The following is a 19,904-nucleotide window of genomic DNA, read 5'->3' on the forward strand; positions in this document are numbered from 1 at the left end:
AAGGTAAAGAAGCATTTTTTCCCCCAGACTATCAAAATAACAATCGCTTCCAAGAGAATGCTCCAGTGGAATTAGAAGTCTTGAAAGATGCTTCAATCCTATATCTATTTTATTCTCTACTCTAATTCGGGGTCCAGGCTACCTAATTCCCTTGTAATTATACTTTTTCAGCAAAAGCTATGTGCTAGATGGAAATGTTTGACTGATTCTAAACCTGCTATATACTTGAGAACTGATACTGTAAGTTTGGAAATCTAAAAATCCAAGTCTGATCATGTTACTTCCCTGCTTAAGACTCTTCGAAGGCTCATAACTGCCTATAAGATAAAAGCCCAACTCCTCAATTAAGTTCACAAAGTCCTCTATAGTCTGCCCCAGTCCTGTCTAATAGCACTTCCTGTGATAACGGAAATGTTCTACATCTAATAAAAGTGGCCACTAGCCACATATGCCTAACATCTGCTTGATATGTGGCTAGTATGACTAAATAAATGCATTTTAAATTTTGACTAATTTAAGTAATTACATGTGGCTTGTGGACACCATACTGGACTATTCAGGGCCAGCTTATCTCCAATTTCAGCACTGTTATGTGCTAGCTCTATGGGATAATAGTTCCCAAGATCTTGTTCTATATCTTGGAGCCTTTTATATTCTACTCTGTTTGCCTACTTCTCTGCCTTGCCCATCTTGCAACTTTGATCTGGCAAGCTACCCTTTAAAAGGAAAACACTCTCTGGCTCACCTGCAAACAGCTTATATGTGCCTTCTTTGTTCCACAGATATACTTGGGCAAACTTCTATAACTGTACTTCTCATGTAATACAAATTTGTGTCTTTATATGTTTGCATATCTGCTAGTCTGTGTGAACAGACAATAACATTAATTTTTGGTGCTTCTAAACCATTTGAATAAAATACATTAAAACGTGGTCAAGTTTTAGCTTCCAACAAGTTCTCACTCCAAAATAATATTCTAAAGGGAATAACATTTACTTAATTTGACATTTTTTATTTTTGGAGATAGGGTCTTGCTCTGTTGCCCAGGCTGGAGTAAAGTGGTGCAATCCCTTCCTGGGCCCAAGCAATCTCAGCCTCCTAAGTAAGTGCATGCCACCACACCCAGCATTTTTTTTTAAGAGATAGGGTCTCCCCATGTTGCCCAGGCTGGTCTCTAATTCCTAGGCTCAGGCAATCCTCCTACTTTGGCCTCCCAAACTGCTGGGACTACAGGTGTGTGCCATGACACCCAGGTGCGACAGTAATTTTCAAAGCATCTTTTTTTCATTTTAGTCTCACAATATCCAGTGAACAAGGCAGAACAAATATTAATCCATAAAGTTAACAACAAATATTTCTTCTGCAAGGTAGCAAGTGAGAGACAAAAAGTTCAAGATCCTTAAGTAACAAAACCTAATTAAGAAAAAGAGATACACATATCTGAAAAAAAAATTAAAAAGAAACAATACAGTCCATAAATGATATGGCCAAAGAAGAAAAAATTCAAAGGAAACACTAAATAAAATCTCAACATATATAATTTAAAAAGCAGCCTGGAGGTTGGATGGGGAGGTAGTGGAGCTCTTGGTCTTCCCCGTGCTCACTTAGTGCGGCTGAAGCACAGCTTCAAATCCCCAGGCTTCCTTAGACCCACACTGAAAACCCCTGTAGAGTTAGGAAGTGTCACAGAGTCGGGGGAAAACAAGGATCACTAGAGATGGAGTGGAAGAGGAGGCTTCATGAATAGGAGGGAATGAAGTCCAATTTTTAAGTAAGGGTGGGATTTGAACAAGAGGAAAGAAAGAAGCCAGTTAATTGTTGGATAACAGAATGCTATAAACAAAGACTGGGAGGTGGGAAACTGAAAAACTAAGGGGACTGGATTTATCCTATTGACCAAGGGGAACAGTCAAAAATCAATCAAACAGAGGAATGACAATGAATATGGTCCTGCAGGATGGTCAATCAGATGGCAGTACAATGCACAGACTGAAGGCAGGGTTGGGAGTACGGAAGAGTTTACAATAGTTTAGGAACGAAGTGAGGCAATGGCAATCTGAAGGCTTAGAAAGAGCATTTAATATTGAAGACACTGGAAACTGAGCCACAGGGAGACTAATATTGACAAGGTCATTAAAAAAGTGAATGGTAGAACCACTATAGAATTAGAAACTGCTTCTTCTAACTTGGATCATAATATATTGCCTTCCAATGCAACAAGTAACTTTTCAGGTAAGTTCTAAATGCATGTTTGTTCATTCCTTTGTATACCTGTCTACCCACCAACCCACCATCCATCCTTTCAAAATATTAGAATGCCCATGTAAGGAATAAAAAACTGAATAAGAAACAGCCTCTGATTTCAACGGTGGCTTGGCTAAATACTATCAAGAGACAAGAGAAGAAAATTCACACCACAAGCAAGTTCTGCTCTTTTTTTAAAAAAAGGATGGGTTTTAATATCATTTCAGAAGATGTGTGCTCTGGTATTAAAGAGATGATTATGCATCTGTTTGCAGGTATGGCGAGATGAAAGTTGGCATTGAAAGCTTATCCTAAAGTGAATTCTGAGGCTAGTTGACCGTGCTGAAGTATTTAATTAGTAATGTGTAAAAACAAAGTGACTCTATAGGGTTTTTAAAAAAATGTCGTAGCATACAAGTTAAAATGAAATATCATGTCCACCTGTCAAATTAGAAAAGGTAATTTTAAAATACAAAATCTAGCATTGGTGAAGGTACAAGGAATATACCACCCTCATATTGATACTGTGTAAGCTGGTACAAGCTTTCTGAAAGGTGATTTTATTTACTTATTTTTGAGGAGTTTATCTGTCTCCCAGGCTGGAGTGGAGTGGCATAATCACAGCTCAGTGCAGCCTTGGACTCAAGTGATCCTCCTGCCTCAGTCTCCTGAGTAGCTAGTATTACAGGTGTATGCCACCATGCCCCGCTTATTTTTCTATCTTTTTGTAGAGACAGGAGTCTCACTTTGTTGTCCAGGCTGGTCTCGAACTCCCAGCTTCAAGCAATCCTCCTGTCTCAGCCTCTCATGTAGCTGGGATTACAGGCATGAGCCACCATGCCAAGCCTAGAAGTCAATTTTGGACAAACAAATTCTTCAAAGTATTTGTTCCAGCAATACTATTCCTGGAAATGTATCTTAAGGAAACAGTTACAGAGATATTGAAATATATATTTACAATGATGAATGTTACCTCACTAATTATGATAGCAAAAAAATGGAAACCAGCTAAATTCCCAACAATAGTAAATCTGTTAAACAGAATTTGTTATAACAGGATAAAGGACAACCATGCAGTTATAAAGAACGTAGGTTTTGTGTTTTTTTGGAAACAGGGTCTTGCTCTGTCACTTAGGCTGGAGTGCGATGGCACAATCACAGCTCACCACAGCCTTGACCTCCTGGGCTTAAGCAATCCTCCTGCCTTGGCCTCCAAAGTGCAAGATTATAGACATGAGCCACCACCCCGGCTAAGAACACGTACTTTAAACAGAGGAGAAAGCAAGTGATAAAACAGTTTCTCAGTACAATCCAATTTGGAGGGGGGGATTTGCATATGAAGAGAATCTAAACTGATATGTCAGAATGTTAACCTGGGGTGTTTGGATTACAAGTTAATTTTATTTTCTTCTTTTTGTTTTAAAAACTTTCTATAAAATATTTTCTTTTCTAAAAGTAGATCTAATATAATAATTATGCAATTATTCTTCTGATCAAAGCATTGCCTTAAGATTTAAGAATAAGAAAAACTGAATATATAATGGCTTAATATGTTGTTATTTAATTTGTAATTTGCTGCATCATCTGTATCATTGGCATCATCAGCACCAGCATCATTACTAACCCCAGTAATGCCTATCTTGTGTCAGGCACAGTTCTAAATGCTTTTACATATATCAACTCATTTCATCCTTTGAGAATTAAATGACTCCCAAAAGTATTTTATAGACAAAGCATCTCAATTTTATAGACAAAGCAGCTAAAGCATGGAGAGGTTAAGTAAATTGCCCAAGATGACACAACTAGTGAGTAACAGAGCTGGGATTGAAACTCAGACAGCTTGCTCCACTGTCCTCTCAGCGACTCCACTCTACTGCCTTGACCACAATTCACTTAACAATGTGATATTACATATCATAAGGCTTATTTGAAGTATGATTATTGTTGGCTGACAGAGATTTTTTAAATACTTCACTGTCACTTGTACTAACAATGTAATGACATAGGTTTACATTTCCTATAAAAGAACACTAGAATATGATGACTGATTTATGATTGTCCTACTGAGAGCACATGGTATGGGGCCCTAAAATATATTGTAATTTCCAGGAATATAAAATATGCCTGAAACGTAGAAAGCATATTGATATCTCTAAGTCTAACAAAAGACTGTTAGGTCATATATTATCCTAGAACAAATATTTTTCTCATGTATTGTTAACTGACTCCCATGAAAGAGAGTCATATAACTTAATGATCTAAAGAAACTGTAGAAGTTTTACAGTCTTTAAAAAAAATTACAAATGAATAAAATGAGACACAAAGAAACTACTAAACTGATTAAAAGCATAGGACTAATCTCTGTGCTCATGATAACATCCCCTCAACAGATACAATAGGGGAAATAGTAAGAGAAATAACCAAATTACTTTGTAATAGAGTCAGTCTATTACTAGGGTTGCTGCCTTAAGAGAGAGACAATCATTGATTCTGATAGTAGCAAGCTCTTTCCCTCCTCCACGCCTTTATTCTGCCTAGTATACCCTCCCCTCATGCCTCCAACTGCTTGACTGATGCTTTTTTTCTTTTTTTGAGATGGAGCATTGCTCTGTCACCCAGGCTAGAGTACAGTCACGCAATCTTGGCTCACTGGACCCTCTGCCTACCAGGTTTAAGCAATTCTCCTGCCACAGCCTCCTGAGTAACTGGGATTACAGGCGTGCGCCACGACACCTGCCTAATTTTTGTATTTTTAGTAGAGATGGGGTTTCACCATGTTGGCCAGGCTGGTATCGATCTCTTGGCCTCAGGTGATGTGCCCACCTAGGCTCCCCAAAGTGCTGGTATTACAGGTGTGAGCCACCATGCTCAGCCAACTGATGCTTTCTTAAACTCAACTCAAAAGGTAAATTTTGATACTGCTAGGTGGATTAGGTACCTTGATACCAAACAGTATTTTGTGCATTTCTCCTCATTTCATCTATAATGAGGCAATCTAATTGCCAATTTATCTGTTTTTCCCATTACACTTTGAGTGTTCCTTGGGTAGGGACAATATTGTATTCATTTAGAAATCTCCAGTATGTAGCAGATTATAAAGATCATAGCAAGTACTCAATTAACATTTCCTGAATGAAGAAATGAATAAATTCAGTACTTGCAGTCTTCCTGGTATGTACTGTGTACCTAGCAAACAACCCGTGTGGATTATGATGTGCCTCTTAGATAAAACACAGGGAATGTGTCTGGCCTTCTTTCAAGATTAATCTAATTCTCACAGTTGAGAACTAAAGCCACTGGAGAGTGACATTTTAGTGTCTGAGCAACAAACTGCATGCCATGGGCAATGGAAAACTACTGTAGGCTAATAGGAGGCATATAATGAAGTCGGCACTCTGCTTGTCTTTATCTCTAAGCTTACATCATGGTTCTTCCACAAGGTTTTTGTAGTTTCTAAATTTGGGGTTAATGAAAACCCTAAAGAGGGGTTTTCATCTCCCTCTTTGTTTCCTCACTATACTATGAATCTCTATTTTTCTCTCATATACAATAGTTACTTGTCCAGGTATCTGTGTCTCTGACTAGATTTTAGTTTTTGGAAGGGAATGACTAAATTCTATTTATCTATTACAGTACCTACCAAAGTACCTTGCACTTAGCAGACGATCCAGAAAACGTAGGCTGAACTGACTTGTTAACGAGAGTTTCAAGTGTCATTTCTGACAAATGCAGGACTATGAAAGATTTTTAAAGAAAGGAGCACTTGGGTATTAAAAACAAAGAGAAGTACTATATCCTATATTGAGTTAAAAAATGTGGGTTGGGATCAAAGTTCCCTTAAAAATTCAAAAAAACTTTCATCTCAATTCTTAAAAACTTGATTTTTTAAAAAAGTTTGTGTCTCAACATATAAAAATATACTTTTTATAGAATGGAACTATAACAATTATATCATTTTATAGGTTTTTCTTTTTTTACCATAGTTGCCAGGAAATCCAAAGTTGAATATAAGAAGAAAAAGTTGTAATTAGTATATTCTAGTCTCTTGTAACATTTACTCTTTGTTCCTTTTTAAATGTACTTTACTGTTATTCTTTTATAATTTTAAACTTTAAAATTATGAAGGTTACAAACATACATGTGTCAGATACCCAAATGTCACAGAAAGATACAAAATATAAAATGAAAGACTTGGCTGGGCGCAGTGGCTCAAGCCTGTAATTCCAGCACTTTGGGAGGTCAAGACGGGCGGATCACGAGGTCGGGAAATCGAGACCATCCTGGCTAACACGGTGAAACCCCGTCTCTACCAAAAAATACAAAAAACTAGCCGGGCAAGGTGGCGGGCCGCTGTAGTCCCAGCTACTCGGGAGGCTGAGGCAGGAGAATGGCGTAAACCCGGGAGGCGGAGCTTGCAGTGAGCTGAGATCTGGCCACTGCACTCCAGCCTGGGCGACAGAGCAAGACTCCATCTCCAAAAAAAAAAAAAAAAAGAAAGTCTTACTCTTGTCTGTTCCCAGGTTAGTCCTACATCACAAGGACACCGGAGCTAACCAATGAACAATGCCACAATGAAATTTTTATATATGCCTTTATATGTTTTATTAATTCAAGAAAAATTTACTGGGTACCCACTAACTGGCAGGAGCCACTCTATACACTAGGAATAGCAGTGAGCAAGACAGAGAGAGATCCTGTCCTCATGGAACTTATATCTTAGTCAGGAGAAAGAGACAATAATCAGATACCAAAATTTTAAGGTAATTTCAGATAGTGAAAAATGCCATGAAGACAAGAATAACAGGTGAAGGTTTGTGCTATGGTCTGAATATTTGTGTCTCTCCAAAATTCATATTGAAACCTAATGCAGACTCTGGTGGGGCCTTTAATAGGTAATTAGGTTATGGGGGTTCTACCCTCACGAATGGGCTTGGTGCCCTTATAAAAGGGATATAAGGGATGGTGTTTCCTCCTTCTGTCACATGAGGAAACAGAAGTCACTATCTTTGAAGCAGAGCTAGCCCTCACCAATTATCAAATATGCTGGCACTTTGATCTTGGACATCCCAGCCTCCAGAACTACGAACAATTAATTTCTGCTGTTTATAAATTATCCAGTCTAAGGTATTTTGTTATGCCAGCTCAAAGGGGCCAAGACAGTGTGTAAGAGTAGGTGACTTCTGAGTTGGGGAAGTAAGGATCAGCCTGCCAAATCTGGGGGAACTGTTCTCAGCAGGGGAACAGCAGTAGACAGGCCCTTGACAGAAATGAGCCTGGTACGTGTAACAAACGCATAAAAACAAAGTAGGATGAAATGTGGATAAGAAGCAGAGAGGGGTCAGATCATCCACAGTCTGAGAAACCTGGGAAAGGAGTATGGGCTTTCATCTAAATGCAAAATTAAGCCATTAAATTCAAGGGTTTAAAATAAGAAAGAAATAAGATCTGATTTTATCAGTAGTTTATCAGTAGGATAAATTTCTGGAAAAGAACTGCTATGTCGGCGGGGTGTGGTGGATCACGCCTGTAATCCCAGCACTTTGGGAGGCTGAGGCAGGTGGATCACGAGGTCAGGAGATCAAGAGCATCCTGGCTAACACAGTGAAATCCCGTCTCTACTAAAAATACAAAAAATTAGATGGGCGTGATGTGGCACGTGCCTGTAGTCCCAGCTACTCGGGAGGCTGAGGCAGGAGAATTGCCTGAACCCAGAAGGCTGAGGTTGCAGTTAGCCGAGGTAGTGCCACTGCACTCCAGCCTGGGCAACAAAGTAAGATTCCGCCTCGGGGGGTGGGGAAGAACAGCTACGTGAAAGGATATGTGCAATTTAAGTTTTGATAGATATTGCTAAAATGACTCCAAAGAGCTGTACCTATTTATATTTCTACCAAAAACATGTACATCTGTTTCTCCAAACCTTAGCAACACTGGATGTTACCAAACCTCAAAATCTTAGCTAATATGTAAAACATGATTCAAATTTAACTCCAATTTTATTTTTAGTTTCTCTGTTATTTCTCTGCGTTATATATTTTAATTTCTCTATATTAGGTATATGCCATGGCTATTGGGGACAGGGCAGGTAAACAATATAAGCAGAACAGATCTATGACAGAATGAGATAATCTAAAACATAACTCACTCCCAGCACAGAAAATCTCTATCAAAAAATGACAGTAGTTTAATATTCATGAAATCTCACTTCTTGTTACTCTTCTCCTAGTGCAACAAAGTACCACTATCTCTCTCTCACAATGCAGGAGGATTTAACGGGAGGTGATAAATATATATACATCTCTGCACACTTGGGTGAATATATTTGTAGGATTCTGAATTCTTAAGATTTGCTGGGACAAAGATTTTTTGCAGGTAAAAGACTGATAGGGGTAGCGAAACTGGCCTCCAAAAGCTTTGTAACCTATTTTCCATTGCTACTAAAATTGTGCCAAGTGGAAGATGGTGATGTCCTTTCCATTTCCTTAATCCTCTACCTCCTTAAGTTAGATGTGTCAATCCCCATAATCCACATTTCACAATGTAGAAGTTATAAGATATGGATGACTATTTAACAAAACACATATAAATTACTAAAGCAAAAGATTTAAAAATGAATTTTGTATACTTTTATTTGGCCATCTATATTTGTTCATGTGATAATAAAGTGATATGCTGAATAGATGAAATAAACAAATATCACTGATTTCCAAAACTTTCTTGCATTATTCATCTATAAGTCTTACATAATAAATATTGATATATTTTGGGACACGTAAATAAAAGGTACTATACAAATAAAAAATACTCTTACTAAACACAGAAGAAATATTTTAAATTATAATACTTACAATCATCCAAATCTAGAAGTGAAACATCTTTGGTAAGAGGAATTCTACCTTGTTTTGTTTTCTTTTCTTTCTCCTATAAAATAACAAATATTTCATTTATCACATGTTCTGTTTTAAAAATCTGTGTAGTCCTTAATATTCCAAAACATTTTTTTTCTCTGCTTAGTGGTATCAACAAATTGAACTTCTGTATGGTTATACAAAATGTTTTCCTGAATCAACATTTGTCTCAATTAGCATAAAGTATTTCTTACCCACTATGCAAACCGTTATTTTAAACTATTGTGTGTTTAAAAATTATAAATGTCAGAAGAAAATTTAAAGGTATATAATTATTTTATAACCTGACAACTTCTAGCTAACATAAAAATGTAAAGTGGCTCTTCGGTAGAGAGTCCACAAATATTCTTGAAAATAACTTCTAAACAGGTTTACTTTAGAAAAAGAAATACTCAATATATGCAGAGCTCAGAGATTTTTGATAGGCTTGTGATAGGTCAGCCTTTTCTGATACAGTTTGTGACAGGCATTGTACTAGATATTTTATGTTTCTATACTGGGTTGTATCAAACTTCTTTGCCAAAGATATTCACTAAAATCTATAAATGACATTCCCAGGCTCTTTCTTTTTAGAGTTGAAAGGACTCACTCACTTTTTCTACTGTTTTGTAGAGAAAATAAATATTTCAAAACATATCTGCATATAATTAGGGCTTCCCCCAGCAGATACTTGCTTATTTGGTCTACTGTACTTACAAAATGTATATATCCATGAACCAGAATACAGTGCCCCTAAGCCTGAACTGTTCACAGTTTGGTTAGAGATTGAGAAAAAATTTGTAAATCTTTTAAAAAGAAAATTGTATTAATTAAGTGCATTACAAATAACTAAAGGCCAACAAAGAGTAGGGCGTTAAATACAATTGGGTCAAAGTTTATCTTTCTAATCTATACTATTTTTTGCATTAAATTTTCTAAATCACAGAACAAAACTAAAGTTTCTACTAAAATGATTTTGTTTATTTCATCATTCATTCAATAGGTATGTATAGAATTCTAAATATATATTCGATTCTGTGCCAAGCAATGGAAATAACAGCCAAGACAGATACAGTGCTGCCTTCAAGTAACTTATAATCAACCAAAATTCTATAGCTTATTGTTAATGTGCTAATAAATATTTTCGAAGTATTCATTTAGCCACAAGAAGGTACCACTGAAACAAAATATATTTTATCACCATTTAAAGTTTACACAGTGTTAGAGCTCCTACAACAGTGCACATACATGAACAAAAGCATTACATAAAATTATACATAGGTAACACTTTAAAATCATTTAAATTTCACTTGCTTTTTCCCTTATGCTGATACTCAGAAACTTCAAGGACCACATAATAATATACATTATTAATACACTTAAAAAGGCACTAATTTTCATCTTCAAAGTAATTATTTTTATCACTGAACACTCCAAATCATCTAGTTAAGTTTTAATTTTCATTCCTTATTGAAAAATGAAAGAAATAGTATTTGCCCCTCTCTCCATTTCTCAAATGAGTAAACAATGTCTAAGATGGGGAAAAAAACAGAAGAAATGTTAGTTTTGAAGCTAAAATTTAAAAGTCGCAAGTAAATGAAAACAAGTGCCGAATGAAAATGCCGTCTCAACTAGAATATCATTCCTGTGAAGAAAGAACATGTAACAAAAAGAGCATATCATCATGTGACTTATCAAAATGCTATGCTGAGCACAATGGGTGTAGCTTCCTATAAGCTACAATGGTGCATGACTGTCTTTACGGAACTGTAACCTCCCCACCTGAAAAATTAGAAACCTATCAAATCAAGATAAAGTTAAAGCTGAAGGCAAGTCTATACCTTATTTTCTACTTCACAACCAAGAGTGTGTAACAGTATCTATTAAATACATATCAGGTCACATATAACACAGAACAGAGCTACATGTGAAATTGGCATAATCTCTTATTAGAGGCCTAGAACAGAGAGAAAAAAGGCTTTCAAAAGGACAGAATTTCATTGACTTTCTGAGAACAGCAAATAACCAGTGACTGAAATACAACATTAGCAATAGATAATGGTCATTTCTACTGAATTGAAAAACCCTTGCATTCTGAATCAAGGCTATAAAATGCTTCATGATGTGTTTGGTATTCCTCTTATATTAGATTTCATTTTTCATTTTAAAAAATCCATAGTAAGTTCAAAACATTTTCATACTTAAAGGATATACTATAAAAATAAAATTCTGAATTCTAAACAAAGAAGTTAAGAGCTCTATTCCATCAAACATTTCTCCATTTGCAATTCATCTTGGTAATAGAGACAGAACCTGGGTAAATGCATATAGGACTTGAGGCAGGAGATTTTTCTTGCTCAATGCATAATTCATGTGCTCCGCCTGCAAAGTGTGTAAAATGAGAATTTCACACCGCAGCATGAGCCATGGAGCTGCAGAGAAAAGGCAGATGAAATCATATTTTACTGTGCGATTTTATTTCTTACCCTCCCAATATTTATACAAAACCATCATTGACAAACCAAACACATTGACAGATCACCCACTGTTTCCATTGTGTTAGTACTTGAGAAGAGATCAGGCAGAAAGATAGACAATTTGTTTTTGTATATTTTTTTAAATAGAGGATTAGGTTTTTAACAGCTGAGTGACTGTATTAGACTTTTATAAGGACAACAGTAACTGATCGTAGAATCTCACCACAAAAAATACCTAGTTTTCAGTTCATCATCCTCAAATCTCCATTTTGTTTCTATGGTATTCAATTATACACCTCAACACATCAACATTTTCAAAACGCAATACAAAGTCACAGGGTTAAAAAAACTGTTTTCTATTTAATGTATTTCATTTCAAATAATAAATAAAAGATCCTGGAAATACTTATTAACCTCCAAATAACACAAACAAAAATATGTAACAATGTACCTGAAAAGATTTTTTAATGTATTATGCATGTTCATTTTCATGCTGATTAAAAAAAAAGGCAAGTAACAAAAAAGACCTGACACGACAAGCATCAAATATGCATCCTAAGAGGAAACCACTGTAAAGAGGTTTGAAATTTGAAACTGTAAAATAGGATAAGCAGTATGTAAAGTTTGTCAAAGCCATACTGTGCTTTGAAATCAACAAAAAATCAAAGCTAATCTGTAGCCTCACAGGACAAGATATTTGCATGAAATATTTTCGATTAGAATTATCAACCAAGGATAATTTCATGACTTTCTTTCATTCAAGTTAACTGACAAATATGATTTCAAAAATCTGAGGCTCACACTTAAACTTTTACTTTTAAACCAAAGTACACCCCTGGTAAATTGAGACTTCTTTATGAGTTAAAAAGAAGTGTAGCCCACTAAAACCCATCTTTCCTATTAGAGTGCGCCTACTTCAATAGGAAAGCCTGCTTAATCCAAATCCACTTCATTTTAAAGGTCTCAAGTGCAATTGAGTAACATGTTTATTTTAGAGAACTTAAAATATAAATGAAATTGGGAAAGACATAAACTGAGAGGCAAGGCTTTGCAATATAACAGTAAAACCCAATATTCTCCAATATTTATAAAAGTTATATAATTGCAACATACAAAAATAGTTGTAAAAACATAATTAAAACTTGCATATTTTTCAAACAGAACATAACACCAGTCAAAAAATAGTTCCTTTCACTCTTATTCATGATTTATTTCACACCACACGCCAAATTTACTTTATCCCCAAGAATCTTTCAAATAAAAGAGCTTTATTTCCAAAATCTTTTATTAAGGCAAATCTTAATATTTACTGACATTCAGACACCAGTCACAATACTAGTGACTGATCCTTAGAGCACCTAAGAGATTCACTCAGTTTCTTTGCACCTCCCAAAAGGAATCAGCAAAGTTTTGAGACACAAATATAACCCGAGATAAAAATAACTGACAAGAGCAACTCAAACACTGCTAGGTAGCTATAGTGGGTACTATTTTCTTCATAGCTAGTATGCACCTTAATCTTAGTTTTAATTCAAATACTGAAATGCTTTTAATATTAAGTATTATTAAGTGCAAGTATATTAAATACTTTATATTTTTTCACATTGGTAGATTATTATGCTTCATATAGTTTGTGTAATTAAAATGTTAATATAGATAAGGAAAATACATAAAATGTACTCACAATAAATTACAATCATAAAGTTTTTATCATTTTAATCATAGATTATCTATATCTTCAGCAATTAGTACACAGACCCTATAGATATAACCAGAATACTGCATCACGAATAAGGTGCAAATAGTGGACTAACAACGTAGCTGAAATAACTATGGTGTGGAGGAGCACTCTAATATACTGGGTAGTTATAGGAACACTGAAGCTAGGTTTCACGAAGGATAAAAATCCTGGAAATGTAAAAGCAACATTTTAAATAAATTTTTTCACCATCTGTTCACATAATTTTAACTACAAGCAGAATATAACTTAATTATATTGGTCAAAAACAGGATAAAGTGATATAAATGTGAATCTCTTCCTGATACAATGTGGTCTACATTACTGAGTTTTCTCTCTACTCTTTCACATAAAAAAATTTTTCCCTTTACATTGTGTAAAGTATGTGAAATCACATAAAATAAGTAATTACTAAAAGTAATTTTGTTATAGGTGTTATTTGGAACAAAAGAATTACTCATTGAAAGGACTATACTAAAAATATTTCTCAATTAAATATATTTCAAAAAATAACACCTAACATAAAATACACTTATCCATCAACATAATTATAACAACAAAATTTTCTCCGGTCATTACCGACAACATCTGACCTCAAATGAGGACATATTCCAATCAATAACACAAACAAACAAACATGGCACCTGAATGTATGTCTATAGTTTTGTGCCTCATGAATATGCTGGGGCATTTTAAGAATGTAAATAATCCCCTTGTGGTTCTCACCCTTTTGACTGTCCCATTCACATGAGTGATACCCCATCATCAGTAACATTTTTCATTCCTTGTAGCCATTCTCAACTAGGAGAAGTGGAGGGTCACAGTGATATGAGGCTACTTTCTCCCTTGCTTTTATTTTCTGTAGTAAAGGATGAAAAAAGAAAGAACAAAGGCATAGAAATAGGAAGGGATACAGAGTGTTAACAGAACCACAAATATTCCACTGGGATTAGAATTTAGTGTGTGTGGCTGGGCAGTTGCCGATGCCTGTAATCCCAGCACTTTGGGAGGCTGAGGTGGGTGGATCACTTGAGTCCAGGAGTTCGAGACCAGCCTGGGCAATATGGAGAAATCCCTCTCTATTAAAAATACAAAAAATTAGCCAAGCATGGTAGTGCATGCCTGTAGTCCCAGCTACCCAGGCGGCTGAGGTGGGAGGATCATCTGAGACTCAGAGGTCGAGGCTGCCAAGAGCTGGGATCATGCCACTGCATTCCAGCTTGGGTGACAGAGCAAGACTCTGAAAAAAAAAAAAAAAAGAAGAAGAAAGAAAAGAAGAGAGAGAGAGAGAGAGAAAGAAAGAGGAAAGAAAGAAGGAAAGAGACAAAGAGAAAGAAAGAGAAGAGAAAAGAAAAGAGAAGAAAAGAAAAGAAAAGAAAACAGGGTGGGTAGGGTTAAGACTAGGTAGGTTTGGGCAAGCTAGCCTGAGTTTACTGAACTCAAATGGCAAGGGGCCATCAGGCCAGGTGAATTTAATATCCATCTGGCAGTTGTATAGAAGGACTTGGGGTTGGGAAAGCACTGGTCAGAGGATAACCAATGCAGGTAATGAAGAGCTGATCTAGAATAATGGCAGTAGGGAAAGAAGAAACAGACGTGAGAAATAACACACAGAACCTATAGGAGTTGGTAACTATCTAAACATACAGAATGACAGAGTAGTCAGAGATAATTCTGGGGCTTCAGATCTGGGAGAATGAAAAGAATGCTGGTGACAAATGGTAGAGCACGTCTTTTTATTGTATTCGGTTTGGAAATAATTAGGTTTGATTGTATTAGGTTAGCCTCAGAGAGGTCTAAAAATTTGGTATGAATTTGGGAAGAAAAGCTGAAACGTATTTTAAAGACTGAAAGACATTACCATGGAAGTAATTAACATAAATGTTTTGCTGAAGCTATGGGAGTGAATTAGGTCTCACAACAGGACAAATTTAGAGGGAAAAAAAGAAGACTAAAGAAAAATTCATTCACATAAATTAATATCGCAAAAAACTAATATGTACTAAGTACTAATTTGGGGGCAACGTTCACAGTTGGATGTCAGAAGCCAGTAAAAAGTGAAGCAACCGAAAGAATGAAAGGTCAAAAAAGTCAGAACAAAAGGGATGCAGAGACTTTTAAGTAGTCGGGGAACAGTCATACAAAAAGACCAAGAATAAGAGAAGGCTACTGGGTTTGGGGAAGGATCATCGCTGCCTTTTCAGAGAGCAGTATGTGTAGGATAGAGTTGGAAATAACTGGGTTAAGAAGTACAAGATGCAGGATACGTAGATTATTTTTCTAAACTCACTCTCACTCATGTACACACACACTGTCTTTTCCACTCCATGCTCCCTCTCTCTCTCTTTAAATGAGGAAAAAACCTGAATGCTACAGTTGGCAGAAAAGGAATGAATGGAGAAAGAGATTAAAGGTGCGAAGGAGACAGATGATTATGAACAAAACAAAACCAAAAGGAAGTAGGAGTTACCCTTGGGGAAGGGGATGTGAATCTTACACAGAGCTGCATTCAAAGGAAAAGTAGGGTAAATGGAGACTGTGAGTTAGAGAGTAGAGACACTGACCGTGGATGGCAGCTCTCTTCTAAAGAAAGTGGCTAAGCTCACAGGCTGTAGGTAAGGGAACAGAATTAAATGTTGACTTACAACCTGAATAGTGTAAAAAGAGTGGGAAAAAAAAGCAGGATACTTAAGTTACCAAAAAATTTAGGTTACTTTTAGCATTTGATGTTCTCCAATATTGTTGATCTTTTATGAAATTTTAAAGAATGTTAAAACTGTTGTTTTATAGTTATATAGTGTGTTACATTGATCTTTCATATTTTATTTTTGACATAACACTTGAAAGAAATAAGGTAGGTACTAGCATTTCTGCTTTACAGATGAGGAAACTGAAACAAAGATATTCTCTCCCAACAAGTAGAACACTATGCTTATCTCATAGAACTACCATAAAAATTAACTGTTCTGAAAGCCATGTATTCAAGGTAACTCCTAGGTCACATTTTCATGCTCAGTGCCCTCAAAACACATTGTCTGAATGAAAAAAAAGAAAAGAAAGCGTAAAAGTGTAGATTTAGTTAGGCTGCAGATATAAGGCATATGAATTTTCAGCACTAACATATTGTCATGCTAAATTAAAGTAAAGTACCCACCATCTGCCTTCATTACTCATAATTTAGAGCAGAAGCCACAACACTTGGTGCAAGGAGGACTTTTCTACAATTATAGTCGCCTATTATTAGAAAATAGATATACTCTGCAATTGCATGGTATATGCCAAATTATTCAGAAAGAAATAGAAATAAATAAGTAGTATGGTAGCTCCAAGGTGGAGAATACTTATTCCAATTGCTAAACTAAAGCAAAAAATTCCACAGTCCTGTCTACCTATTATAGATGGGAAAAGGCATTCTAATATAAATAAGCCACCTAAGGGAAACACATGAACACAAAACTATCAACAATGTGAGCGAAACCCAAATTTCTCAAAAGCCTTGGTTCACTGCAATAGTTTGAGTTGTTTTATACTGACGTTTTACAGGAAAATATTTTTAACTATCAAGAGATTTAATCTGATCACTGAAAGTCCTTGACAAAGAAGAAACAAACAGAATCACTGACCTGGAGTGCCCCCGTGGCTTTTATCTTCTTTTGTTTTTTTCAGGGGGAGGAAGGGGTACAACACAACATGATGTTCAACCACTGTGGCTTTTTAATGGCATCCTAAAGCTCTGTTTCTAATAGTACAGAGGAACTGAAGTCTATAATTTTTCAACTGTTATAAAACTTCCTAAGAATAACTTCCACCACTCGACACTCACTGATTTCTTGTTCAGTCATTTAAAAAAAATACTTCTTACTCTGGGTTGTACTTACTGTCGATTTGTAACTCTCTTTATTTTCAATAACATTTTAAACTTTCTGGTAATTTGATGTAAGTACGAAATGAGAGTACATCAAACTCACTATGTGATAAGTTTTTATATCAGGCCAGATTAATAAACCATAAAATCTCTTAAGATTTTATGTGAATTTTTTAAAAATAAAAATCTTAGGTTATTTTATATACAGACACAAGTTTTAAATATAAATTCAAGTTTAAGATAGGTTTTAATAAATGCAAGAAAATGTGAAATAAGGCTAGCCAATTTTAAAAACATTCTTTAACAATAAATCTTTGGATGGGGGAGGGCAATTGTCTACTTCAATAAATTAATTTTCATCCTTGCCTACTCAGATAACATACTGAAGAAATTCAAGTTAATAGAACAAATAAACAAAAACAATATTGGATTAAGAAGAAACTGAACTGAATCAAAGGCAGAGTTTGGCCATATTTTCAACAAACAGAATAACACAGTTATACATAAAACTACTATACTTGAAGTCTAGCATGAACACGGCCCATTTATAGGAAAGGGGTGATTATTAAAGACCAAAAAGATAATTATAATTAGGTCTGAATTCTGTATTATTATTTTATTCATTTAACTAGACCTGAAATCAGATAGAATACATTTTACATTAATAACTACATTTTTGCAATTTATACTTTATTTTTTTCCTGCTAAGCAGGCAAAATTCAGTGTTACAAACGTTATTACCAAAAAGCATTATTATTTTATTATATAAGTGGCTCTTGCATTTGTTTTTAAATGTCTATGCAAATTCTTACTAAAGAATGTATACTCTTTAATTAAAGCTTTAAAACATACTCTATTATGCAAAATGCCCAATATTTTAAAAAACTGAATAGTCTAAATTTCTGATGATGTATGTATGCTTAGAATTCTTTGCTCAATACTATTTTTTGTGACTTCCTTTCACAGTCCCTTCAGCAAAAACACCCCTTGTCACAACCTAGCCAAGAACAAAAAAAGCCATATGCATAAGAGTTCCCTGATTTCGGTGGCAAGGGATGAGATTTTTTGAAAGTTTCTAGCTTTTCTTCAGAGTTAGGTTATAAGGGAAAGGCTTATCTAGAAAAAATAAAAAATTACAGGCATAGATAAGGATGGTGTTGTTTATTTTAGTTGCTGTATATTTACCTTCAATTACAACAAATGCATAATCTCTTACCTGAGTGACTTTTCTGGATTCAGATTCACTTTCAGATTCTGACTCTGATTCAGAATCTGAAGAACTGTCTTCTATTGAACTAGATTCGGCATTTGAAGAATCTGAAGTTTTAGATTTTTCATTTTCCTTCTCCCCATCTTCAGAATCACTATATATAATAGTAAATTTTGAAATATCAACTTTAACTCCTTTATATAAGTCGTTTATATAAAAAATGGTTTTTAAATTCCAGAATACATTAATGAGGTAATAATGAAGGTATTACCCATAACCAAATAAATTAGAACCCATTCAAATTCAATTCTATCCTGTCATACACACTTCATATGCAAAAAGTCATAAAATGACACTAAACAATATAATCAAAAACAATGTAGAAAATATTAAATGTCTGATTTACCAAGAATTAAGTACTACCAGTAACAACTTCAAAGATATTTAGGCTGATTTTTAAAATGCTATCTCAAAATACTGTGTGTGTATACACATATATATATTGGAGACAGGGTCTCATTGTCATCTAGGCTGGAGTACAGTGGTGCAATCATGGCTCACTGCAGCCTCGATCTCCCAGGCTCAAGCGATTCTCCCACTTCAGCCTCACAAGTAGTTGGGACTACAGGCGGGCACTACCACATCCAGCTAATTTTATATTTTTTGTAGAGACAGGGTCTCACGATATTGCCTAGGCTGGTCTGGAACTCCTGGGCTCAAGTAATCCTCCCAACTCGGCCTACCAAAATGTTGGGATTACACGCTTGAGCCACCACACCCGGTTTAGTAATATATTTAAATATTTATATATCTACTTTTGCTAAAATAGACTTGTATTTTATACACTTTTCTACCCAAGAAAATTACTTACTACAAGTTCTCAAATGTGACCTTAAACACATTCTATGAGAAATGTGTTTCTGGTTAACAAAGGAACTTCTAAAGTACTATCTTGCTACAAATTTAAGCTAATCAAATATAAACTTTTAAATTACCAAATGATCATACCTAAGTGCTTAACACCATTCATTTGTTCATTTGTTCATCTGCTCAACAAATATTAATTAATTTTTGACTACATGTTGGCATTATGTTAGGTGCTAAGGATAACAATGGTTAAGAGGATCTATGTGTGTCTACCCTACAGAGTCTACAGTCCACTGGAGGATATAGATAAGGTGGCAGTGATAATACAGTATAGTAAGTAATAAATTATAGTGTGTCAGGAGAACATTTGGAGAGACACCTAAACAAACTTAATCCAATTAGGAATGCTTCCTGGAGAAAGAGACATATAAGCCAAGATATAGGAGTAAGGCTGGCAGATGGGCAGGGAAGCAGCTCTCCAAGGAGAAGGAATAACATGTGAGATGACCAAACACCCTTATCTCAGGGGATGAGAGATGCCTTGTGGTGTTTTATATTTTCCTGGAAACTAAAAGTCTAGTTCTCTCTACAACATGTGTGTGTATATTTTTAAGAATCT

At 35.3% G+C, this 19,904-nt stretch overlaps 1 protein-coding gene across 5 annotated transcripts in view; it reads right to left on the reverse strand.

Annotated features, from left to right (window-relative positions):
• The window catches only part of AP3B1 (adaptor related protein complex 3 subunit beta 1), a 297,879-nt gene that overhangs the window by 88,815 nt on the left and 189,160 nt on the right, over positions 1-19,904 (reverse strand). For all 5 annotated transcript variants that reach the window (XM_073993667.1, XM_045393910.2, XM_045393911.3 and 2 more), the window contains 2 exons: positions 18,425-18,572; positions 9,090-9,162 (listed from right to left, as the gene is read on the reverse strand). In XM_073993667.1, coding sequence (XP_073849768.1) covers positions 9,090-9,162; positions 18,425-18,572 — 221 coding nt within the window. The remainder of the gene's footprint in view (positions 1-9,089; positions 9,163-18,424; positions 18,573-19,904) is intronic.

The sequence above is a fragment of the Macaca fascicularis genome, chromosome 6 (assembly GCF_037993035.2).
Source record: "Macaca fascicularis isolate 582-1 chromosome 6, T2T-MFA8v1.1".
Classification (NCBI taxonomy): domain Eukaryota; kingdom Metazoa; phylum Chordata; class Mammalia; order Primates; family Cercopithecidae; genus Macaca; species Macaca fascicularis.